This window comes from Camellia sinensis, chromosome 10, assembly GCF_055761805.1.
Source record: "Camellia sinensis isolate YWXY chromosome 10, ASM5576180v1, whole genome shotgun sequence".
Lineage (NCBI taxonomy): Eukaryota > Viridiplantae > Streptophyta > Magnoliopsida > Ericales > Theaceae > Camellia > Camellia sinensis.
The window spans coordinates 96,097,097-96,118,445 of NC_138970.1; the positions used below are offsets into that span (position 1 = coordinate 96,097,097).

The 21,349-nt window shown below is 33.0% G+C and overlaps 2 protein-coding genes across 2 annotated transcripts; one reads left to right on the forward strand and one right to left on the reverse strand.

Annotated features, from left to right (window-relative positions):
• Nucleotides 1–7,520: 7,520 nt before the first annotated feature.
• LOC114278491 (auxin-responsive protein SAUR15) lies at nt 7,521–8,162 on the forward strand. Its single transcript, XM_028220552.2, has one exon. The coding sequence runs from the start codon at nt 7,592–7,594 to the stop codon at nt 7,994–7,996; it is 405 nt and encodes a 134-aa protein (XP_028076353.2). The 5' UTR covers nt 7,521–7,591; the 3' UTR covers nt 7,997–8,162.
• Nucleotides 8,163–9,436: 1,274 nt separating this feature from the next.
• FAS1 (chromatin assembly factor-1 (FASCIATA1) (FAS1)) lies at nt 9,437–17,911 on the reverse strand. The gene is made up of 12 exons (XM_028220551.2): nt 16,584–17,911; nt 15,521–15,620; nt 14,552–14,699; nt 14,348–14,471; nt 13,478–13,845; nt 13,061–13,381; nt 12,106–12,187; nt 11,895–12,035; nt 11,197–11,613; nt 10,933–11,070; nt 9,918–9,963; nt 9,437–9,834 (listed from the first exon to the last, which is right to left on the reverse strand). The coding sequence occupies exons 1-12, from the start codon at nt 17,091–17,093 to the stop codon at nt 9,659–9,661; spliced, it is 2,571 nt and encodes an 856-aa protein (XP_028076352.2). The 5' UTR covers nt 17,094–17,911; the 3' UTR covers nt 9,437–9,658.
• Nucleotides 17,912–21,349: the final 3,438 nt, after the last annotated feature.

A 21,349-nucleotide genomic window follows, 5' to 3' on the forward strand; every position in this document is an offset into this window, starting at 1 on the left:
TTATTTTTTATTTTTATCAGCAAAGAAAATTTCATTAAAAAACAAGAAATTAAAGGTCCAGAAAGATGACTAACATGGAGAGAGATTCGAGAAAGTAAAAACTAACCCTACTACTACTACTCGCAACCATCTAACTAACCCCCCAGCTTCACAATTTTTTTAAAACAAGAAAACAAAAAAAACCAGAAACAGAAATAAAAAAGTTAAGAACAAACTTAACTCTAACACACCAAACCCAGAACCCCCTTTCACACCAAACAGGCCAAACACCAACCACTGCTTACCAACACAACCCATGAACCGCCTTAAGGCATGTTTGATTGGGTGGATTAGAGTATGGGATTAGGATTATTAATCCGTGGGCCCAATTATACTATGTTTATTTTAACATTTTAGTTTAAGATTATTAATCCAATAGATAATTAATCCAACAAATTTGTAGGATTATTAGTAATGTGGTAGGGGTGGGATTATTAATCCAATTGGATAGTGAATACCACACTAATTTAATAGGATTATTAATACTTCACTATTAATCTTGTGAATCAAACATAACCTTATTTCTTTATTTTTGGTGTTATGTTTTTTCTTTATTCTCTTGAACATCTCTTGTCAACAATTTTTTAGTTTTATAACAATATAGGCATAATTTTATTTATTTTTATAAATAAATGGATGATTTTCATGAATAGATTTCACAGTAGTTTATGTTGTTAGCAAAAAAGTTTGTAAAACTTATATTTATTTGAACTCAGATGATAAAAAGCAAGGACGCAATGCATCTTTAATCCTTGACAGCATGGTTGTCCTCAAGCAATGGTTGAATATCTTTATACTGTAAAATTAAATCACACAGCAAAAGGTTAGATCATTGAAAATCATATTTCATGGCGATCTAAATTCCTGAGGTTGAAATCAACATATCCATCCTATCCGAGATGGTCCACCAGTGAATAAACTTGGCTGAGGTATTAACCTAATGACTCCCTTAAAAATAGAAAATAAAAAAACCTTAATTACCCTAGCTAGATTAGCAGATAAGACAGATTAATGGTAGAAAAAAACTTTTGAAGACCAGCTCAACTGATATATTACCAACAAGACAGCAATTTCACCATCAAATTACTTGCAAAATTTACCTAGTCATATCTATTCATTAATTTGACAGGAAATGAGCAACGAGAAGTGAACATTTTTGCTCTTCATTATGTAAGCAGGCTCACTTTCTAGCATGAAACAAGCTATGCATATATTGTACTTCCTCAGATAAACAAGTACTTATATTCTCCATTTGCAAGTAAGCAAGGCTGATTATAGTTGTACATGTCTGCAATAAAAGATGGAGAAAAGAAAGTCAAGTAAAAGCAAATAAGATTAAAAAAACTCCTCCATCAGATAAAAGTATAAACTACACAAAACCCAAGGAAAAGAGATCTAAATCAGTAACCTCGAGGTCATGTTTGTTAGGAGGAAGTGGAATGGATATGATTATCAATCACTTTAGATTGAGAATCATATCCCATGTTTTGAATTGGCTTAGAATGATTGACCAAATCCTATCAATTTTACAATTTAACTAATTAGTCCAACTTCTCCTTGGTCTTTCATTTTTAAACCCGCCCCCCTCTTGCGATTCAATAGTTCTCCATCTAGGGTGTCCAAATGAATTACTATATATTCAATGACAATAGTTAAGAGATTAGTTTTAATTCACCTAATCCTCATGTAATTTCTACAACAATCATAGCTATCCTTCACCGATAGCACAAAGCAGATATTTCTAAACAGATATACAATCTCCAAGACAGATAAATTATCCAAATTTTCATAAATGAAAGATTATACACATCCAATTCCACCATATATATAAATATTCATCTAATTTCATATTCCCAATACCAATTTCATTATTTATACAAAATAATTATTTGAAATATTTCAGGGCAAAACTCCATTCTCTTCCAAATCCAACCCATGTATCAAAACCAATAAATTTATCACAACACATCCTCATATCTATACTCATAACCATTTTTAATACCTTCATTTGAAAACCTCTCTTTTGATTTTAAACCAAAACCCTAGGTTTGTCTAAATTCCTTCAACTCCCAATATTTCTTACACAATCAACCAATAACTAAGTTAAAAATCATAGGAGAGTGTAGAAAGTCCTTACCTCAAGCTTAGAAGACCAAAGCAACAATGGAGAAACTTCAAAAACGCCGAAACCAAATCTTGTTTGGGCCAAAATGGAGCTCTTAAGACGCTCTACCTTTTTAACAAAGGCACATGGGTAGAAAAACCAACAGATCTAGGTGAAAATGTAGAGAGAATGTAGGTTTTAGAGAGAAAGAGACTCTAGATCTAGGGTTTTTGAAAAGTAGAGAAAGAGAGATGTAAAAAAGTGATGTAAAAAGTCACTCTTACAGATTAAAATACGCACAGTCCGCTCGAGCGTAAGAAGTGACGCTCGAACGTCAAATACAATAAGTTGTTCCGCTCAAGCAAAAGAAGTGATGCTCGAGCGCAGAATGCACACTCCCAGTAGTTTTGCAGACAATAGACCAATGCTCGAGCGCAAGAAGTGTCGCTCAAGCTGAGCCCGCTCAAGCGTAGAATACACTCTCCCAGTAGTTTTGCAAACCTGCAAAAGTACTGAGAGTTTGCAAAGCCCACTTAAATGCAAGAAGTGCCGCTCGAGTGGAGAAGCAAAAATCTAGGCAACAAAAGTTTGAAAACTAAACAACTAACCTGTCCCAAATGCAACCACAACAATCCAATAGCCAAATTTAAAGAGATACAAGGGAGGCAAGATGTGAACAACAATATAAAACCATAAAACCCGAGTCCGGGATACAACAAGAGTCGTGTCAAAACCGAAATCGCTATAACACTAAACTCTCACAAGATTGAAATGAATGTGTCTTTGCTTTCAAAGAGAGCTACAAGGATAATCTCTCAAAGATAGATATACAATATTGAAGCTCAAAAAATAAAAACTCTCAGAAGCAGATAAGCATACAGCTTAAGCTTAGTGTTTATGTTCTAAAGGAAAATGAAAAACTCAGTTACAGAACTCTTTAGAAAATACAAAAGAACGGAGAGTATGTGATTTATGAAAGATGAAGAAAAATGTTTAGTATGTTGCTTTTGATTCTGTATGTCTCTCTATCATAGTATATATCTTCTTCATTTCCCAAACCTCTATATATAACAGAGATGAGTGCTCTGTTTATTCTGATAATGCCCATTCTCTTCTTCCCATTGACAAGATGAGATGGTGATGGGTTGGGATGTTATATAATTCATTGCTCAAAGAATCTCCGCTACCCATGTGTATTTTGCCTGTTGAATGATGGGTCATCTGATGCAAAAACATTTATTTTTCTCTTCTCAGCATCTATCTGATATACTAAACTTTTTTTACAGTAGACATCCACCCGAATGTCCCCCCGGAAGTCTGGTCAAGTTCGGTCGTGAAGGATGACTACCACGGTCGTCGAGCACATTACTGGTCTGATAGCCAAAGCAATCTGGAGCTGAACTGGGTCAAAATTTCTCCATTGGTCGTCCGCCAAGACGTCCTCTCGGATGTCCGCATGGATGTCCATGCAGTAGAACAAAAACTTGGCTGAAATTTACTCCCACCGATCAACCGCCCAGTCGTCCGGCCGGTTGACCACCCAGGGTGGTTTTGACCTACTATGTTCTACTACTGCTTCTGCAATGTTCTACTGTTTCTTCTGCTTTGTTCTTTGCTTGATTTAAGCTCCATTTTGACCTCCAAAATAACATAATTAAGATAAAAAAATGAATTAAATTATAAGATTTTAATCAATTCAACAAAAAATCAAAACCTAAATCAAAATATTTGAAGAACATTCATCAAGAATCATTATATTTTGAACTCCATTTTGATCTTTAAAACAACCTGATAGATTTGAGATGAATAAATCATTTAGCATGTTTTCAATAATGATTTGCTAAATTAATCATTCTAAAGTGAATCAAAACATTAAATTGAACATCATCAAAATACAATATATCTAACAAGTAATTTTCCCTTTAAAATTTGGGAGTTGGGTTCACTACCGTTCATTTTTTAGGGAATATCAAGTAGAACAAATTTGTAAAAAATTAAGTTAATCGGACTCTTTCATCTAGTTACATTTGTATTCACTTTTATATTTAAAATCATATTTACAATTCATTTTTTTATTTACAAATGTGATTTGATGAAGGGCATATCGATATCCGATCAATTTGATTTTTTACAGGTAAATTCTACTCACTATTTTCTAAAAAATAAATAGTTCAAATTATCAAAATCGAATCCAAAACGAGTCCCATAAAGCACACAATGGCCACTGCAGTGCAACTGCACAGCAGTAACCCCAAATTCTTTTGGTAGGTCTATTTATTTATTTATTTAGAATTAAGTGACAAATTGATATATGTCAGTTCAATTTTTTTTCCTTTTTCTAAGATATGTTATAATTATAAAATAGACTTAATTTATTTTCACTCAATACATTCAATTGAGTTATCAAAGACTACCTATTTTAAGAGCTTCTTAAGATTCACACGGACTCCAATTTAATTTCACTTGATAAATTCAATTTAAGTGTTGAATTAATTTATCAAACGATTAGTTGACCACCTTAATTTTAATGATGTGGTCAATATTATAATATATGAACTTTACACTATTAAAACTAAGGGTAAATTATAAATTATAAAACTAAGTGAGAAATGACGAGTGGTGGCGAGTGGTGGCGTGGCGGGTGGTGGCAGCGGAAGACAGTGGTGGTGGGTGGGTGGCGACGGAAGACGGTAGTGGTGGGTGGTGGCGAGTGGTGGTGACGGAAGACGATGATAGCGGGGGGCGGGTGATGGGTAATAGCGGCAGGTGGTGGGTGGTGGCAGCAGAAGACAGTGATGGAGGGTGGTGGTGGAAGATGGTGGTAGAAAGTGGTAGCAGGTGGTGGTGGCGGAAGACAATGGTGGAAAGTGGTAACAGGTGGTGGCAGCGGAAGACGGTGGTGGAAAGTGGTGGTAGATGGTGGCGGGTGGTGTGATGCTGGTGGAAGACGGTGGTGGAAAGTGGTGGCAGGTAGTGGTTGCAGGTGGTGGCGAGTGGTGGCGGCAGAAGACGGTGGTGGAAAGTAGTGGCAGGTGGCAGATAGTGGCAGCGAAAGAAGGTGATGGAAAGTGGTGGCGAGTGGTAATGGCGAAAGATAGTGGTGGCGGCAGAAAACAGTGGTGGGTGGGGGCAGCAGAAGACGATGGTAGAGGGTGGTGGTGGCGAAAGACGGTGGTGGAAAATGGTGGCAAGTGGTAGCGAGTGGTGGGTGGTCAAAAAAAAAAAAACTGAAAACGTAAACTCATTTTTTGAGTTTACAAATTTTGGCCAAATTTATAAACTAAGACCACTGGTTTATAAATCAAAATATTTACCAAACAAATTTTTATAACAATTTTCAAAATTTTTATAAATATAAACTAAAAACGTAAGTGTTAACAAACGCTACCGTTGCTTTCCTCTCCCTCGACATCTCCCATCAAACCAAACCCCTGAAATAATCTACCAAGGACAGCCCAAATCCCGACCACCTCAAATTTCCACTGTAGCTACTCATACTCTTTTAGGCACCGTTTGGGAAGATAGTTTAGGAGCTTTTTTGGCTATTTTAGTCACAAAAGACAAAATATGCTATTTTAGCCACAACAAACAAAACATCACATCCAACCCATAATCATTACACTCTTCTCTCATAAAAAAAGTCAAAAAAGTCAAAAAGCCAAAAAATCTTTCCTAAACTAAGCTTTTTAACTCAGGTTAAAATAGTCAAAAAAACTAAAAAGTCAAAAAGTCAACCCACTTCTTAGATATCTTTTGAAGTTTTGAATGTTTCTGTTGTGGTGAATGAATGAATTAGATATCTAGATTAGCTATAAATTTAGAATTTTGTTAACAAAAGTAATCAAAAATCTTCTTTTTTTTTTTTTTTTTTTTTTTTTGTATTTTCAATAAATCCATTGGATTTATATTTCTTTAGCATTTAGCACCTTAGATTAATAAGTTTACATTAAAAAATGCACAAAAACAAAACTAAAAAGACACCAAATGTGGTGTAATGATTAGAACTTTTATTATTGACCATGCAATCTTTATTATTTTTAATAACATCTTTGAAATTAGAAGTCATGTTTTATTTTAAAATGAATGATATCAGTTCAACACATTATTTATACAAAATTATGTATATATTTTCTGTTAAAATAGCATTAGTCCTTAAAATATGGCAGCATTGCACTCAATAATAGAACGGTTATAACAAACCCATATGTTTCTTCCTAACTAAAACATGACTACATTAAGACACCAACACTTCAAAAAAAATAAAATAAAATAAAATAACTTAGGTATGATGGAAGTGGTTGATACTTTTTTATTCCTTTTTCTTACTTGGAACATCGGAAGCACCAATTGATTGATTAGTCAGCTATCATTTGTTAACGTTTACGTTTTTAGTGTATGTTTATAAAAATTTTATAAATTAATTTTTATTTATTTTTAAAAAAATATAAATTATAAATACGTTTGGTTTAAATAAAACGTTTGAAAAATTTTTGAAACATAAACTAAAAAAATATATTTGTTCAAGCCTAAAATATTTATATTTATTTTTATTTTTTATTATTTATGACAATGGGATCATACACATTATAATTGGAAAAAAAAATATTGAAAAAAAAAATTAATAAAAAAAAATTTGTTAGTCAAATTTTTAAATTTCTGTTTACAAATCAACGTAAACTTATTTTTTGAGTTTACATTTTTTCAACTAAGACAACCATTTATAAATCCAAAAAATTATCAAACAAATTTTTATAACAATTTTTTAAATTTTTATAAATATAAAAAACTAAAAGCGAAATGGTTACCAAACAGGCCATTTGATTTACACTACCAGATAAACTAGTTTTCTTATTATTTGAAAGCACTATCATATTCATCAGTTGTTGGTTGCGTTTCAGCATTAACGATAATTTTTATTTTTATTTTTTTTGTGCATGATTACTTGATATAAATAATAATAATAATTGAATTCTCACCATTTAAGATATGGAATGAAAATCTGTATTTTCATTTCATAAAGTTACAATACTTTAAAAAAATATAAAACTACATTTCATTATAAATTTTGTAACATTTTTTCAGCAGTTTTTTAGTTAAAATTTTAAGGTTTAGGGATGCGGATCTTGACTTGATAATGGAATAGAGTTGTCCGAAGATCAAAATTCAATGTGAACATAAAAACAAAATAACATAAAATTTGACAAGTGCACATTTTTAGAAAAATAAATAATAACGGTGTGTTTGTATGGTTTTCTGATTTCTTTGAAGCGCTCTAAACTATTTGACAAGTCAAAGTAGATGAAGACAATTCCCAAATATTAAGAAACCACCACAATCAAAGGTTGAGACATTGCTTTCAACTCACCTTCCTAATCCACCCACCTTCTCCTTGATTCAATAATAGTCAAGGAACCAGTTCCTCTCTCTCTCTCTCTCTCTCTCTCTAAAATGTTGGGAAAGAAGATTGGTTCTGTGAAAAAACTAGCCAAGAAAGTGAAAGTTACAAGTGCAGTTGAACGCGAGACATCACAATACGAATGTTTGTTAAGGGAATGCGATGAAGAGTCCTTGCCTTCTGCCACTGCCACTGTCACCGCCACAACTCCAACGGGGTTTTTGGCAATCTACGTGGGAGAGGGAGACGAGAGACAGCGATTTGTGGTGCCAACAGGGTACCTATCTCACCCTCTGTTCAAGATGTTGTTAGAGAAGTCTTCCAATGAGTATGGTTTTGAGCAGAGGAATGGGCTTCTTGTTCCATGCACTGTCACTGCTTTCCAAGAGGTGTTAAGTGCTATTGAATACGGCCAGAGCAAGTTTGATTTTGGAGAATTGGTTCAAGAGTTTATCTAGAGTGTAAAAACGTTATACTTTGCCTTATTTCTTTTTTCTTTCTTTCCTTCTACGTGGATATGAAAATAGGTTGGATAGAATTATTAATACGATTAGATTGAATGAGAAAATTAGTAATGTGCTTAGTACTAGGTTTGACATATAAAATAAGTTGGATTTGTTTGTATAGTAATATGATGGTACTAGTTAAGATTATATCTGTTAATTTACTTAAAATCCTCAATATATGAAAGGTAGTTTTGTTGTTTTTATAAAATAGAGTATAATGATACTTTCACCTCCAATTTTATAGGATTAGATTGTAAAAACCAACCTGCCATGGGATTACTAATAGGGATTCGTAATTCCATAAGACTGTCAATATTATAATATTCTTTCAAAACAAATATGATTATGTGAAATCCACTAAATTTTTAGTCTAATCCCACCACCTTTAAATTATAACAAAGCAAGCTAAATGAGTAAGACAAAGTTAATCTCAACTCATATTATTTTATTAATCATATTAGCCAATGACACCATATAAAATGATGATACTATTACACTAATATTTTCATGACAACAAGACCAAGATGATGGGATGTATCTCTATAGTAGAGAGAACACAGAATTACGCCAATCTAATATACCTTACCTTAAGACATGAAATCCACAAGACGATACAAAGTTCAATTCTACTTGTACAAAAATTAATTATAAAATCAAACATAACCTTCTTACATGAGCCAGAGAAGATTGTCACCAATTTTATAATCAATTTATAGTCACTCCCAAATAAAGGGATCATCCAAGACCAAGCAAATACTAATAGGGCTAATTTATTTTAGGCTCTTATTTACATACATGCATGGCCATTGACAATGTAAGTGTGATGTTTATTTCATCAACTCTGTTACTAACACTACCACTTTCACACCCAGACATACCCAACAAGATGCAACAGGGCTTGTGAGACCCACACAATAGTCATCCAACTTGAAAGAACATTTTGAACTTGATGAGCGTATTTAAAATTAATTTTAATAATCTGAATTATTTATTTTTCAAAATTTATTGAATAAAATATTAATACAAAATGAAAATGATCAAATTTCAATAACTAATTGTTTAAATTATATTTATATTATAAAAAATAAATAATTATTTTTAAAATTATATTTATTGGTTTTTTTTTTATATACAAATATAATTCAAACCTATAATTACCAATATCCGATTATCTTGATTTTTAATATCAACATTCAACGTAACTAGTAATATAGAAAAATCAATCCCAAAATAAATTCACTAAACTCAACTATTCTCAAATTTAGAGAATCCAAACCCTTTTACTGGTATGACCAAAGTTTTTTTACTGAATTCACTTACCATTTGACATTTCATCCATGGAATAGTACAACGCATAGATGGTGGAATCTATTGCACTAATACAATGACGACATTAAAAAAAAAATTCAATCATTACATCTTCCAATGTAAGCCAAAAAAATTGTTCCATTTCAAAAACAAATTCATAACTTCAAAAAGGTCACATAACACCAACTAATTCAATTCTTTATCTGAAACAAAAATTTGACTACTACACAGCTAACATGAGGATGTATAATTACATGGGACATAGTATGAGAGTCTGTAGTAGTTGAGTTATACCAGACCTAAAGGCTACTGATGATTGCTTGTGTAAACTTGCTGCAACTGAACAACGGCCGTGGAAGGTTTCTGGGATGACTGGGGAGAGGTTTCAGTTGGGTTTATGGCCTTGCCGTTATCGGCAGGAGGCGGCAGACACCTTTTCGAGAAGAATGTGGCTATACTCTTTCTTCTCGCACTACCCTTCTCTGCAAATACAATACAAAACAGATTTTAATTCAATTGGTCAACTAGTTCAGTCTTCCAACAGTTAGAATTTGCAAGTCCATACCAGGTGAAATTGATAAGCCAAGCTTGTCCAAAACATCTTTCTTAACCTGTATGAAAACAGGATAACTAACATCAGCAAATAACAACTAGTTTCAGCCAATATATATATAATGCAACTGCATGTCACTCAGATTTTTAAGTCAGCCCACCTTCCAAACAAATAAGTTACAACAACTTAATAGTTTTAGCTTGAACAACTTAGAAAGATGTTACAAGCATGAAAAATACTGATTGGTTGATCAATGGTTCTAAAGAAATCCCACTTTTAAGATATATCATATCAAATCACAGTTTTTTCAGTTCTACTTTAAGCCATCTCAATTCAAATTACTTTTGCTTAAATATAAAATACTGCTACACAAATAACACAATATGTGCACGAGTTCATTAACAATTAAAACGGGGTTGCAAATCCAAAAAATCTAATCATGTTAGCCCAAGCTCAGCTTAAGTTTGACTTGTTACAGACTTTCAGGCTCATGAATGTAGTCAGACAAGCTTGAGTATATTTTTAAGCGCAAATTATAAAAGGTTTGAGTATAAAATCAAGTCAAACTTAATTAAACCCATGTTTGACTCGGTTCATCTCAAGATAAAGTTCAAAAGCCAAAGATTAATCTTGTAAATAATGGCTAGTTTAATGGATTTTGTGGAGTTTTAACTTTTTGAAACTATCGACAAAAACCAGATTTGTGACGCCCATCACAAGGTAGTTTTGCCCTGTATCAAAAGTAGCATACAATTGAAGAATCTGAAGTTGATTGATTGAATCAAGTTCTATGACCTCAAAACTCAGCTAGTTTCTACTTGCCTCATTTACACCCTTAAACCCTAATCCATTTACCATCTTATTTTATATAAATATTTTTTCCCCCTACAAATTTATGTGGTCTGCTCAAATTAATACAGCACCCAGAACCTCGCCCTTCTGAAGGTGGTTTTTCCGCAAAGTATGACACCAAATCCACATTCATGTGTGAATCCTAACCTCAAACAATGAGAAGAATGACACTAACCTGCCAACGGTTATCCGCAAAGTCAGCTATCTCACGCACTTTATTTTTGAGTAGGGACTTTGAGATGGAGGGGAATTTCTGTTGCAAAGACTGTACCAACTTGTTAATACCCTGAGAGCATGATCGAATGACAGATACCTGAAAGATGTATAGTTCAGATTTGTTTCGGCTACAAAGTAGAGCGTAATATTGTCAAATATAAAAACTACACATTCAAAGATAGGGAAGATTTTCATCATCTACTACGGAACAAAATGTACTTACAATCTGAGGTAAATCTGAGTCCAAGATAGGCGTCGCAGTTGCCATTGGAGTGGTGCAGGCCTTTCTATTTGAAGTGCAAATGTCTTGATCCTTTTCTCGGATATTATTATCAATTGGTAACTCTATAGATGGACCACCAGGGAACACACGCATACTTAGAGCTTGCAAACACATCTGTTCAAGTTTTGATGTACCAGTGAGCTCTTCAGTCATCAACAATGACGACTTCTCATGCATCAGATTCAATATAATGAAGGGCTGGTTTTTCCGAAGAGCACGCTCAGTCAAGTTGTGTAAATACTTCTGCTGTCGAAAAAATGAACTCATATCGTCACTGTCCAACTCCTGCTTACAACCAGACGAACTCTTGATCTCCTCATTGAAGTAATCAGATTCTTTTCTGTCAACTTGTACTCCCTGCATGCACAATTTTACAAGTATCATTGATAGGCAGATTAAGTGATTTTCAAGAGTCTTTAATCCTCTATGATACATGATAACAGTGTGTCATGTAGCCACAAATTGAATACCTTTCATCCCAACTAACCAACCCAGCTGGTAAATTAGTCTTTAAAAATGCTCAACAGCAAGTATAAATTTCTAGTTTCAACATGATCTATCACATAGTTAAACATATTAAATTACTACAAAAATGAAATTGGTTAATATAAGATGCTGATTCACAGCAGTAGTAGTACCTCATTTTCTGAGAGATATCCATCGGGTACAAAGAAGCCATCTTCGCTATCATCTTCATCATCAGCTTTTGAATACCCTTCCTCTAAACTTTCTTCTTGGTCATCTTTATCACAATCTGATAAGCTTTCACCAGGTTCCTCCTGAAACAATAAAATATTAGTCATAGATATCCTTTTAAATACTGTAAATGAATAACAAACTCAGACATACCTCTTCCCATTCTTCATCACTATCAATATCATAATCCAAGTCTTCATCCTTCTTAAAAGGGTGTCGTGGTCCAATAACTTGGCTGAAAAGACAATAACTACATGCAATCAACATCATATACCAAATACCCAATGCAGTCAACACATTCGCCCATCTCACAAAGTAATCGGTAGATTACAGAGGAATCTATAAGCATATAACTTGCACTCGTGAAAAAAGCAATGAACAAGGACAACACTAAGCATCAAAATTTATAAGCTTACTCTTGCTCATTAAGCTTACATAGTTCTCTCTTGAACATTATAATTTTTTGGCTGAACATGACAATTAGTGAAAACAAAAGATGCTATTTAAGTACATCCCACATACAGATTCAGAATATGGTGATTAATTAGTCGTATGGACAGTAATGTTGCATAAGAAGATTGTAATTATGTTGAATAATTAGGAAAAACACAACAGCTTGTACAACTGAAGATCACTTAGTTACATTGACTTTTGACCGTTGCAATACCCTCAAGCATGGTCCCCTAGCAAGTAAATCATGCAATTCCAGTGTCACATATCCAGATTATACTAGTGTGGGCAAACACCTCAAGCTATCTCTCAAATACCCATGACTTGGACTAGAGCACCAAGATTATCATGTTTTCCACCTAGGGCTTCATTGAGACAGTAAGTAAGAGTGTTGGGGCAAGTTGATTACTATGTCTGCTTCTAGTTCCAATATTAAACAGCAAATATTATAAATAATTAGTTGAAGAAAGCACCATGAAATCATTTTTCCATCTGACTTATAGGATAACATTGACAAAACAGTGGGGTTCTATCTGGAGAGCTTCTGTAATTACATTCTCCTCAAGCAAATAGCCACAATTTTGCACTTGCAATATATAAAGAGCAATATGTACTTTAACTGCATAACAAAATATAAACTCAAGAAAAAGAAATTTACCTTTTCTTAGGCCAAATACCATAAAATGCAGGTCTACAGCTCTTATCAAACTGCAATAACTGCTTACTCGGGTAGTGCCTCTGACTGTTAGAAACAGAACTATCTGCATTTGTATCACATGATCTGCCATCAACTTTTGCTTCACCCCATCCATCAACAAGCTTCTCAATGCCCAACTCATCATCAAGGGCCATTCCTCTATTTGTACTTAGCTTGAGTTCCTTGATTACTTCTCTCTTAGGTTTTCTGCGTAAGCCCCAATGCTGTTTCCTGTTTGAACGAATTGCATGACCCAAGCAACGCCAAGAAGCCAGGTGCAACCTGCAAAGTGTAACAAATAGTCATTTGATTTCAGGAAACCAAGATTGACACATTCATTCAACAACAAAAAACAAGGAAAAAACTAAAGAAACCTACTTGCGAATATCCTCCGTGTGTATGTCATCTATTAGTGAAAGAGCACAGTCCATCGACGAAGTAACTGACTCATACATCTTTTCAATCCTGTTAAGGGATGAATCAGAAATTGTTGCTTTGGTTGAAGAGTGGTCCTTCTGGCAAGTTGAATTATTCTTGCTTCTTTTAAGAAACCGCTCCATGAGTGACGCTTGCTTTTTTAAGGAAAGTTGCTTTTTCTGTTCAGCTTCTTCCTTTTCCCTGCGTCGTTGATCTTTCTCTGCTTCCTCTTGTTGCCTCCTTAGCTGTTTCCTCAATTCAGACTCTTCTTTCTCGTGGCGCCTTTCCTCTTTTTCTGCCTCTTCTTGCAGCCGCTTTAGCTCCTTTTCCTGCAACAACATAACAAGTTCAGAAAACAAATAACTAGACAGAAAAAGGTATTTAAATTGTTAACCCAACAACGGGGCTACCCAAATCTAACTCAGAGGGAGGATAATTGAAGTACATGTGAAACCGTCCCTTTAATATTTTTCCAAAATTCATTTAACAGAAGATTTGACTTTCTTTATTTTCCAGAATAACCACCATCTTTGTTCCGAATAAATACTTTTCCACTCAAAAAGAGGATAATTGGAAGTACATGTGAAACCTTCCATTTAATATTTTCCCAAAATTCATGAAACAGAAGATTTGATTTTCTTTCTTTTCCAGAATAACCATCATCTTTGTTCCGAATAAATACTTTTCCATTGCGTACAAGCTTGTTTATTATACATTTAGGGTAAAAACACATACAATCAGTATTATTCCAAACCATGGTACAACTCTCCATAAAAGATAATTATAGCAATTTCTAAACAGCACATATAAGGTTTAGAAACTACAACTCACACTTTGCCACTTCTCTCTTTGAAGTTCTCGATCCAATCTTTTTTTCTCCTTCTCAGCTTCTCGTTTATTTCTCTCCAGTTGCTTGATTAGCTGTTTCTCTTCTCTTTTTGTTTTCTTGTCAGCCCTTGAACAATTAACAAACCGCAATTAAAGGACATATAACAAAGCAATGAAATATCGCCACGCAACTCTGAAAATACATACATGTTGGCACCATTTTTCTGCTCCATGCTTTGCACTAACAAACGGATATCCGCTTCACTTAAAATTTTACCAAGCCTTTCTGATGCTTTTGTAAGATCATGTTTATGGTTCTGATGGTTCTCTGGCATCTGTAGTGCACTGATCATTTCTGAAATGAATCACAAAATCAGTAACAATTGTATCACCTAGTAAAAATTATCATGTATAATAGGAAAGTTCTTGTTCAACCAGCCTATGCATGTGCAGTACCAAGTCATGGCAGGAACCACCAATAAAAAATGTGTACCCAGCTCATCAGATGAAAATCTTAAAACAAATATTATTACAAAGTTCTATAAAATAAAATAAAAATTGTCAGCTCTTGACATAACAGCTATACATACTAATCTAAAAGGATAACTTCAAAAAATTTCAAAATAAAATAAAATATAAAAATAAAAAGAAAAAAGAAAAGAAAAGTAATGACTGTTGGTGTCCAACACATGTCTAGCACAGATTCAAAATCTTCATTCATGCTCCTTACGCTGGAGATGTAAAGGGCAATTGATTTTAATATCATCTTCATAAATTATGTGCTCAGGTCCATAAGGACAAGCTGTAAATTTTCAACATGGTGGATTGATGTGGAAATGAAAATGGTGAAGTTATTGCAAATTATTACTAAGAAACTACTGACCAAAAACATTAAAATGTAAAGCTGAGACAATTTGGTCATAAAGTTGGGTTTGGCTGCTAATGACTGACATCACTCCATTGGCAGGGAAATTAACAATCCCCGTAATTATACGTTCAAGTTATGCCTGATAGCCGCAATAGTCCCAGCCATTATATTCCTAATATAATCACCAAATTTTTCGTAAATGCCATCGCAACATATATTTATGAACTTCTTTTAACAGATAAATCTACAATAAACTTGAACTAAAATGATCAATAAAGCAACATTTCGGAAGATAAAAGCATGCTGACCAGAAACAGCAGTAATCCTCTCGTGAATCTTTTTCCGACAAGTCCGACGATTTTTCAGTGTCTCACGCATAGATTTTGGCATTAATTTCAGATCTCTTGTCTGCATTGTAAACAAACATAAGTTCAAAAGTGAAAAACTTGAGCCCACCTACACTTGTCGAAGAACAAAAAAGACTTGTTATAAACACACAAGGCTGAAAAGCACATAGATTTAATATAGCCAATAATGGTATATGTTAAAGAGCAATAAAGATTATACCTATCAAAATAGCATCCACAGCTACCAAATAAACAACAAAAATCAAATGCACACATATACATAAAAAACTTGAAAATGACAAATCCCAAAGATAGCTGATGATCACAGTTATCTGAAAACATCAATAATTGTATGTATATTAAGGGAAAATGAGATATAGATTCAAAATTTTAAATGACCAAAGCTACCACAAAATGGCAAATTTAGTTGCATTGAAAGTTATATACACCAAAGCAATGTTAACATGAACAAAGCAAATAAATAGTAAAATGAAAAACACAGTAGCATGTACCCAATAAACATGATAACTTGAGAAGAAGCAAGGCTCAAGTACACCTATTAAAATTGCAAAAGAGATAAATAACAAAGACGACTATGGTAAATGCTAATAGATGTACCCTTGAAAAAGATGTACATATGCACCCTAGTTATATCATTTTTTTCTTTAATTATGGTCAATTTTCTTCTATAACATTACTTTACTCATGACTCGTGACTCGTGAATTCTTTAATTATGCGTCATGTTGTGTATAGTTAAGTTATGACATTTTTTAAGTTATGACTTACAATGTTATTTTCTTTATTTTCTTTTTTAGTTATAAGATTATATGATACCTTCAAAAGGGGTGTATACCATAGTGTTTCCCAAAGACTATAGATATATAGTAGACATTGAAAATTAAGAAACAATTAAGAGGAAATATACCCAACAAATGCTTCAAATGGTTGAAGAAAGACAAAGATTGAATATACCCATGAATTGAAAACACAAATATTCAAAAAAAAAAAAATAGAATTTTTCACCTCCCAACACCATAGGCAGGACTCTGTCTCATCCTCTAAGATATCAGCATCGGCATTGGGGACTCCATACAAAGATCTCTGACCAATGAAAAGCACAGTGCTCTTCACAGAAGCAACAGTGGTGGAAAACCCAGAAGCAGAGCCACTCTCTCTCGCCCTCATCTTCTCATAAATGTGATCGACCAATTTTGAGAGCGAAAGAGTGGTCTCTTCGAGCAAGTACGCAATCGCCGAATTGGTCGAACCACACTCACTCAAATCCAAATTGATTTTATCATCTGAAACCTCTTTGTAGTACTTGAACAAACCCTCCATCTCTACGCGTAAAGCATTAACTCGAGCCTCTCTGTCTTCTGTGGTCAATGTCTGGACCAGTGAAGAAGAAGAAGCTCTCTTCCTCTTCTTGAGAGACTTGTTCGCACTGTTTTCGTGATCTAGGTTGCTGTTCATTTTCTTCGATTCATCAACATGGACGACCATTGGATCTTCCATCGAACCCTGACTTTGCATGTACACTCTCAAACACAACACCAATCGACAAAAAACCTGAACAACAACAACGGATGCAGAAATTCCCCTTTGATACAAATCTAGGGTTTTCGATATTTTCCCAAGAAAATTAATGAAACAGATTTTCCGGGAAAATCAACCGTTGATCTATCCCAAGAAAACCAAAACCCAACCAGATTGAGAATTTCTTCTGGGGGAAGGAAGAAATTGAAGGAAATGAGATTGACGGTAACTTGAAATAGAAAACCCACGAAACCAAACCACTACTATTTTTTATTTTTTATTTTATTTTCTCTCTCTGAATTTCGCTTTATTATGGCGCTTTGATCGAGACTTTTCTTTTCTTTTCTTTTCTTTTCTTTTAGGTTATGTTATGTTATGATGATATTAAATACTAATAATGCGAAACATAAATGGGTTTTTGGCGCCAAGAGAGAGAAAATTGTGGGAAGTAAATTTTTTTAATTTGGGCTCGTGAAATTCTGAATTGCGGAGCGGAGCTTCTTCCAAATTCAACATCGTTTTGTGTTTCGCGCCACGTTCATTTTGGGCATCCGTTGTGGTGCATAAGCCTACCCACGCGCGTGTTTGGCGTTCCTTTCCGATGAAAGTCCCACTTTTTTGGCATCGCCCAGCTCGTCTTATTTTTTAGGATTAATTACACTAAAATGGTGTTTGGCAAGCGATTTTAGGATTAAAATAGTCAAAAAAAATAAAATAAATTATTTTAGTCATAATAAATAAAACATTATATTTAATTTAAAATCATTACATTCTTCTCTCACAAAAAAAATTTAAAAAGTTAAAAAGTCAAAAAACCTTTCTCAAACCAAACTTTTTAACTCAGGCTAAAATAGTCAAAAAAAAATTAAAAAATCAACCCACTTTTCAAACGAAGGCTAATAGTCCCTATAATTTGGGACTTGTGTCGCTTTGGTCACTGATTTTTTAATTGTAACACATTTAATATTGAATTTTGAATCTTGTTCCAAATAACGATAATTGAAAATATTATTAGATTTTTTAAGGATAAAATCGTCAATTTGATAAAATATAAATTAATTTGACAAAAATAAATGTCAAAAAAATATTTTTAATTTTTTAAAAATTGTTTTTATCCACCAATAATAAAATTATGTAAAATTAATAAAAATTACATGATTAATTTTTTAAAATTAATTTTACATGATCATCAGCCAAGCACATAATAAAAATTAATTTGGTAAAAATAAATAAATAAATGTCTAAAAAATTTATCAATTTTACATAATTTTATTTTTAGTAGGTAGAAATAAATTTTAAAAATTTAAAAATATTTGTTTGACATTTTTTTTTTGTCAAATTAGTTTATATTTTATCAAATTGACAATTTTACCCTTGAAAAATCTAATTATATATTCAATTGTCCTTATTTTGAACAAGATTCAAAATTCAAGATCAAATGTGTCACAATTGAAAAGTCAGGGACCAAAGTGACACAAACCCCAAACTATGGTGACTATTTGTATAATTTGCCCTATTTTTTAAAAATTTTAAAAAATTATTGGGTTAATTTGATATGTTAATAGGTTAGAGTTGAAATTTATGTTTTTGACTCAGCTTAGCTCGTTATTAAATTAATTATAACATATTAAAATATATTTTATTTTTTGTTTAGATCTGAACTTACTGTTGCGTGATTTAATTTATTTAAAAAAATTAATTTATACAAAAAAAATTAATTTATAATAAATATATTTATTTAAGAAATATAATGTGTAATTCAATTTTTAAAATTTTTTTTAAAGAGCTTAATATTTAGGGGAATTTTTTTTAAGGTCCTTGGTATTAAGATTTTACAGCATAAAGGACACTCAATATTTTCATAATGTCTAAAGTCCCTCAAGTTGATCTAGAGAAAATTGGTCCAGAAAAATTTCTCTCCAGAGAAATTCTAGATTTATCTCCAGAGAAATTTTGAATTTCTCTGACTTCAGAATGTGTTTTAACCAAATTTATCTTACTTCGGAATGTGTTTTAAGCAAATTTCTCTGACTTCGGAATTTATTAAATATGTTTTCATAATATGTTTTAACCAAATTTCTTTGACGATGTTGTTTCTCATGATATCAAATGTGTTTTCATAATGTGTTTTAACCAAAATTCTCTGAAGATGTTGAAAGAAGCTTTAGCAAAGCGCAACAGTGAATTGCAAGCTTCCAGGAGTATTTGGCAATGAAACTGAATTTTCTTTGGGTTGAGAATTTCTCTGGTAATTTAGCTTATAGAACGTCTTGTTCGATTATTTTTTTTCATTTGAACTGAATTTTCTCTGGTTTGAGAATTTTCTTTGGAGAATTTTCTCTGGGTTGAGAATTTCTCTAGAGAAAATTCAGTTCAGATGAAAAAAAATAATCGAAATAGGTGTTCAAAATAAAGAGAGAGAATGCTCCCCCGGTAACAATGGTGTTCTGTTATCTCCTTCTCCTAATCCATGAGTGAGATTGATCATGTGAGTTTGTTCTTTCGTAGGTTCATCTTCTCGCTTTTGAAGTTTTGGACCCGATTAAGAGGCAGAGAGATAGAGTTCTGCTTGGTTTTGCTTGCTTTGAGTTTTGTTGGTGTTGCAATGGTGTTACTACTTTTGAGGGTGCTCTAGGCTGTGTATGGAGGTATCTTCCAACCAGCTGCCATATCACTCCAGTTATGAGGTGCCGCTAGTATTTGTGTGGAGGATATTGCAGGTCTGGACAATGCCCGAGATTAGTCCATCTCTGTTCTAGGGCCGAAGTTCTACACGTCCGAGGTGGGTCTGTTGCTCTTCTTGCGCTGTGATGTAAAGAGTGGAACCAAGCAGACAGATCGTTCGCAGAGTTCATACTGTTACTTGTAAATGGATTCTCTTGTGTCTATCATCAATCAAGCATATATATATATATATATATATGTATGTATGTATGTATGTATGTTACATTTATCCTTGATTATGCAAAATTTAGGGTTCAAAAGTCTTCAAATTTGAGTTCTAAATCTATCTCAGGTTCTATATCAATTTGTTTATCACTTGTAGGCAAGGTTTTGTAGGAGATTGATTGAGAATGGAAACTGAACCCAATGTAGCAACTGAAGAGTCAAAAATCGACCTATTCGAAGACAAATTTCTCTGATATATGTTTAGGGACCTTAGACATCAAAAAATAATGTTGTGGATCTCTTCCATTACGAAAAGTGTGAGAGGGACCCTAGACTAATTTTCACTAATATTTATTATTATTTTTTAGCCGAGTTTGAAAAAATTTACAAGGCTGATATTAAGACCAAACCAAGCTTAATATATATATATATATATATATATTATCTTCTATCTAAATTTTAAAAAATAAGTATAGATTATATTTGTGATTTCAATATTTTTATTCTTGTGTCAATTTGGTCATTATAATTTCTTTTTTTTTTGTTTTTCGTATTATATAAATTTATTCTAATTAATAACATTCATTAAGAAATTAAATAGAAGTCAAGAACAAAATGATTTAATCATAAGAAAAAATGATTCGTAGCTCAAAAATCTTTCAGTTCGAATGGCCCGACTGCCCAAAACGACGTCGTTTTGGATTTTTTTTTTCCTTATTAGATCTCTAAAAACAGAGGAAGAAAAAGATAGAGGAAGAGAGAAAAAAAAGAGAGAAGAGAGAGAGCTCCACCAGAGACTGAGTTTCTTCTTCTTCTTCTTCTTTCAAGGTTTGAAATCGATCGATTTCATCGAAATCAATGGATATGGATTTCACAAAATCGATGGATGTTGATGATGATGATGTTGTTGATGATGTTGATGAAGATGTTGTTGTTGATGATGATGATATGTTTGATGATGATGATGATGTTGATGAAGACGTTGTTGTTGATGATGATGATGATGATGATGTTGATGAAGATGCTGTTGTTGATGATGATGATGTTGATGAAGATGTTGTTGTTGATGATGATGATGTGTTGATAAAGATGTTGTTGTTGATGAAGATGAATACCCAGCTTCTTTTTTCTCTCTTTGTGTTCTTCATCTTCAAAGAGGAAAGAGAGAAAAAATATAAAAAATTTCCAAAACGATGTCATTTTTTACTCGGGCCATTCGAGCTGTCTTGTTTTCGAGCTACCAACCGGAACTGTATTCATAAAATAATGAACCATTTCAACTTAGAAGTCAATTTGTCAATCATTTTGAGAAGAGTTAATCAACCATTTTTCCCTTTAATTTCAATATAATTGTTTTAAAAAAA